The sequence below is a fragment of the Rhinopithecus bieti genome, unplaced genomic scaffold (genome assembly GCF_001698545.2).
Source record: "Rhinopithecus bieti isolate Rb0 unplaced genomic scaffold, ASM169854v2 scaffold_25940, whole genome shotgun sequence".
Lineage (NCBI taxonomy): Eukaryota > Metazoa > Chordata > Mammalia > Primates > Cercopithecidae > Rhinopithecus > Rhinopithecus bieti.
The window spans coordinates 1121868-1126517 of record NW_016811810.1 but is presented as its reverse complement, the minus strand read 5'-3'; the positions used below and the strand labels follow the sequence as shown (position 1 = coordinate 1126517).

General features: G+C 42.1%; 1 protein-coding gene across 1 annotated transcript in view; it reads left to right on the top strand.

Moving 5' to 3' along the window:
- The window catches only part of PTK2 (protein tyrosine kinase 2), a 368771-nt gene that overhangs the window by 334803 nt on the left and 29318 nt on the right, over window positions 1-4650 (top strand). Inside the window, exon 30 of the mRNA XM_017895110.1 lies at window positions 3478-3540. Within this exon, the coding sequence (XP_017750599.1) occupies window positions 3478-3540 (63 nt within the window). The remainder of the gene's footprint in view (window positions 1-3477; window positions 3541-4650) is intronic.

Below are 4650 nucleotides of genomic sequence, written 5' to 3'. Positions count from 1 at the left end.
CACTTCCCAAAAAAAAAAAAAAAAAAAAAAATAGCTGGGCATGGTGGCGGGCGCCTGTAATCCCAGGTACTCGGGAGGCTGAGGTAGAGAACTGACTGATCCCAGGAGGCGGAGCTTGCAGTGAGCTGAGATCCAGCCACTGCACTCCAGCCTGGGCGACAGAGCAAGACTCCGTCTCAAAAAATATAAAATAAAATAAAATAAAAATAAAAATAAAAAAATAAAATAAAATAAAATACTGTTGTCCTTCCTGCTACAATAGAGTCAAACCTAATCACCTCCACTCTCTGTTTAGAGCCCTTCAACAAAACCCCTAAGCAGACCCAGCTCCCAGCTTGTCCCTCAAGTAAATGGGCAGAAGAGGAAAGGATAGTTTGACATTTTAAAAGTTGCAAAAATGGGACAAAGAATTCTCACATTCCCTTTACCTGGAGTCTCCAGTTAACATTTGACCTCATTTGCTTTGCATATTTGTACATACCATTTTTTCTGAACCATTTGGAAGGAAATACCAGATATCCTACTTTTTAATTCTTAAATAGTTCAATGTGAATTTCCTAAAAGTAAGGATGTTCTCTTAAATGACCACGGCCAAGTTATCAATGTCGGGAAATTAGCAATAATACAATACTGTTAGCTAATCCACAGACTATTCATATTTTACCAGTTGTCCACAGAATGTCCTTTCTAGAAAAAAGCCCTGGATCATGAGATGTATTTAGTTATCATATCTCTTGAGTTTCTTTTAAGCTTGAACAGTTCCTTGGTCTTCCCGAAATCTTTCCTGACCTTGATATTTACATTGAGTAATGTTCTGTGAATTGTCAGCCTGAAGTCTCGTCTTCTCAGGTACTTTTTCTCAAAGTCCATTGTGTTTTGGAATATTTTTCTTAAGTATATCTGGGATGTTTAGGCCCCACAAAGCTGCTTCTTCATTCAGACAGTAGCAGAACCTCAACATTCCATGGAATAGAATCTGTGAGTTCTACTCCATGGAATAGGACCGCCCCAGTGAGTTCCCCTTCAGTTGCCAGTTGGAATCAATGGTTGAAATATTACATGTGTTTGCCTGGTTTCCTTTCTGTCTATTCATGTCTGTCTTACCTGTCAGAGAAGATTCTATGCTGGAAGTCAGGAACTACCTACCTCTCAATTTTCTCTGGAGCTCTTTCACACCCAGCCACAGCTGTCCACATCTAATGGGATAGGCCTCTCTGGTAAAAGACACAGCATACTTTCTGCCATAGTCGCCAACTGCATGCCTCTGGGTTTGACTTCCCCTGTGTGGCATTAGTTATATTTATTACATCTGCAGTAAGAATTCATTTTTTAAATTATTGTTCCTTGATATTATAGTACATATAAACACCGTACAAGGTTTTAAGTTATGCTCGTCAGAGTTCGGAAATACTTATTCTAAACTTTCCTGGTTTACTTATTGACAGAGTTCTAACAGAGCGGGGTCTTGCTTAGTCACCCAGGGTGTAGTGCCGTGGCACAATGGTAGCTCACTACAGCCTCAGACTCCTGGGCTGAAACCATCCCCCCACCTCAGCCTCTCCAGTAGCTGGAACTCAGGCACACACCATCATGCTCAGCTAATTTTTAAAATTTTTTTCTTTGTAGAGATGAGTTCTCACTATGTCGCCCAGGCTGGTCTTGATATCCTGGCCTCAAGGGGTCCTCCCACCTCAGCCTCCCAAATAGGTGAAATTGCAGGCACACACCACCACACCCAACACTGCATTTGAGGATTTAGGTCATTTTCCACCTATATTTAGCTATTGATTTTAAATGAATACTTTTACGTTAAAGAGAACATCTTTTTTTTATATGGTAGCATGGAGGTTAATTCAGTCAACATTGATGTGTTGAGTGCGCACCAGCCAGAAACTGTGCGAGGCACTAGGGATATGGGCCTGATATACATGAGCTGTTTTGTAATTCTGTTGAATGAACAGATAACAAGTAAGTTGTGACTTTTGCCCTCTTTGCTTACTCTCTGCTACTGCTGTCAGGGCTGTCTATTCTGTTTCAGGGTGCCCCTGATTATTAGAATGTTTTTCCATAAGTGAGCCAAAATCTGCCCTAAATTCAGGGACAACACACAAGTTTCACCTTTTCCCACATGGAATCCCTGAGGACTGTTAACAGCAATCAGCCAGAACCCCCTTTTAGTGATTAGCCATCAGGAGCTCCTTTACCCACTTCCTGGTAGAAGCTGTTCTCAGACCTTAGCCAGCTACCTGCAGGCACTGTGCCTGGGAGGGAAAGAAAGGGGGAAGGGAGGAAGAAGGCAAAGGACAGTGCAGGGCCCCTGTCCTGGAAAGTCTGTTTACCTCTGAGCCATCAGAGGATCGCTCTCATTCTAATGGTGGCTGTGTCCTTTACCAACTTCCTACTACACCCTGGCACCCACCACTGACCCCTGCTTTCATTAGAGATAGTTAAGACAGAGGCAGAAAGCCTGGTAGGAACTGGTACAATGAAAGGGGTTTGGGCTACAGCACTGGAATTGGAAAAGAAGGGAGAGATGAAGCTTATTTCTCGATCCCCTACCCTACAAGTGCTTGCAGATGGTGTGCTCAGTGGCAGGTTCAGGTGTGGGAAATAGGAGATACACAGACAAATAAGACATCAAGATGCTCCATCTCTAATGAGGGAAGTAATTGTGCATGATATGTGCCAATGTAGAGATACCTGTAAGGCACAGGCTAAGAAGCAACCAGCTCTGCTTGAATTGGGAAACATGCTGCCCAGAAAGGGTGTCTGCTGAGCCTTGAAGAGTAAACAGAAGTTTTCCAGGCAGAAGTGTGTGGCCAGTGTTGGTGGGCAAAGGGGAGGCAGGAGCCACTGTGTGGCTGAAGGCTCCACGGAACCCATGCTGCAGGAGCACGGGGTTGTTGTCACGAGGAAAAGCCTTTCTGCCCTGTTTCTTCACCATAAAGACATGTAACCTACTTCGTTTATTCTGATATTGGTGAAATTTCTGTACTATTATTTACATAAAATCTAGATTTATCTGTTTGGTTTCTGTATTCTAGATGCAGTGTGGGAAAGCAGTCTTGTAATTGAATTCATTTGCTGCTTTGGCAAGACAGCCAAATCCGAATAAGCCATGTTCTGTCAGAAAGCCGCAAGTAATGCCTGGTATCTTTATCCTGGGGTTGCAGGTCTCAGTGAAGAAGGAAGCCTGCTGTGTTACTTGGAGTAGAAGTGAAGTGTAGGTTCTCCAGCACTGGGTGGGCCAGTGCAGGTGCCAGTCTGTAAGGTGTGCGTGTGTGGAGAGGAATGCGGTTCTTCCCACGGCAGCCAGCCTTCATTCATCATCACTGGAATTTTTTTGAAATTGGGGAACTTTCCACTTTTCTTATTCAGAGGACAATTGTGTTAAAAGGGAAGGAATTTAATACAGAATCTGTTGATAATTTTCAAATCAAAAATGAAATTGTTTTGATTTTGTTTTAATTTCTTCAGAAACCTGATGTGAGACTCTCTCGAGGCAGTATTGACAGGGAGGATGGAAGTCTTCAGGGTCCGGTAAGCCTGAGTTTTCAGCAGGATTTGATTTCCAGTTCTCCTGTGCGTGGACCATCAATGTTTATGTCATAAGATTTCCAAATTTACTAATATTTGTAATAGGGAACAGAATATTCTATAAATAAAGTTAACATTTTAAGATTCTGAAAATCTGTGATGTACAGCCTAGAATTTTTATTCAGATACAGAAGTTGTCTGCACTATTATTGATAAAGGCTTTTTCATTTAACTTTTATTTTCGTTTCAGGGGTACATGTACAGATTTGTTATATAAGTAGATCGCATGTTGCTGGTGCAAGGGCTTGGTATACAGATCATTTGGCACCCAGGTGATAAGCATAATACCTCATAGGTGGTGTTTTGATCCTCACCCTCCTCCCACCCTCTACCCTCAAGTAGGTCCCAGAGTCTGTTGTTCCCTTCATTGTGTCCATGTGTACTGAGTGTTTAGCTCCCATTTATAAATGAGAACATGTGGTATTGGTTTTCTGTTCCTGTGTTAGTTCACTTAAGATAATGATAATTACCTCTAGCTCCACCCATGTTGCTGCAGATGAAATAATCTCATTGTTTTTGTGGCTACATAGTATTCCATAGTGTATACATACCACGTTCTCTTTATTCAGTCTATCATTGATGGGTATTTAGGTTGATTCCATGACCTTGTTATTGTGAACAGTGCTGTGATGAATATAAGCATGCATGTGTCTTTATGGTAGAAAGATTTATATTCCTTTGGGTGTGTACCCAGTGCAGAGATTGCTGGGTCAAATGCTACTTATGTTTTAAGTTCTGAGACATCGCCAAACTTCTTTCCACAGTGACTGAAGTAATTTACATTCCCACCAGCAGTGTCTTAAGTGTTCCTGTTTCTCCACAACCTCGCATCTGTTAATTTTTTGACTTTTTAATAATAGACATTCTGACTGGTGTGAGATGGCATCTCATTGTGGTTTTGATTTGCATTTCTCTAACGATTAGTGATATTGGGCATTTTTTCATACGCTTGTTGGCCATGTTTATGTCGTCTTTTGAAAAGTGTGTTTGGCCGGGCGCGGTGGCTCAAGCCTGTAATCCCAGCACTTTGGGAGGCCGAGACGGGCGGATCAC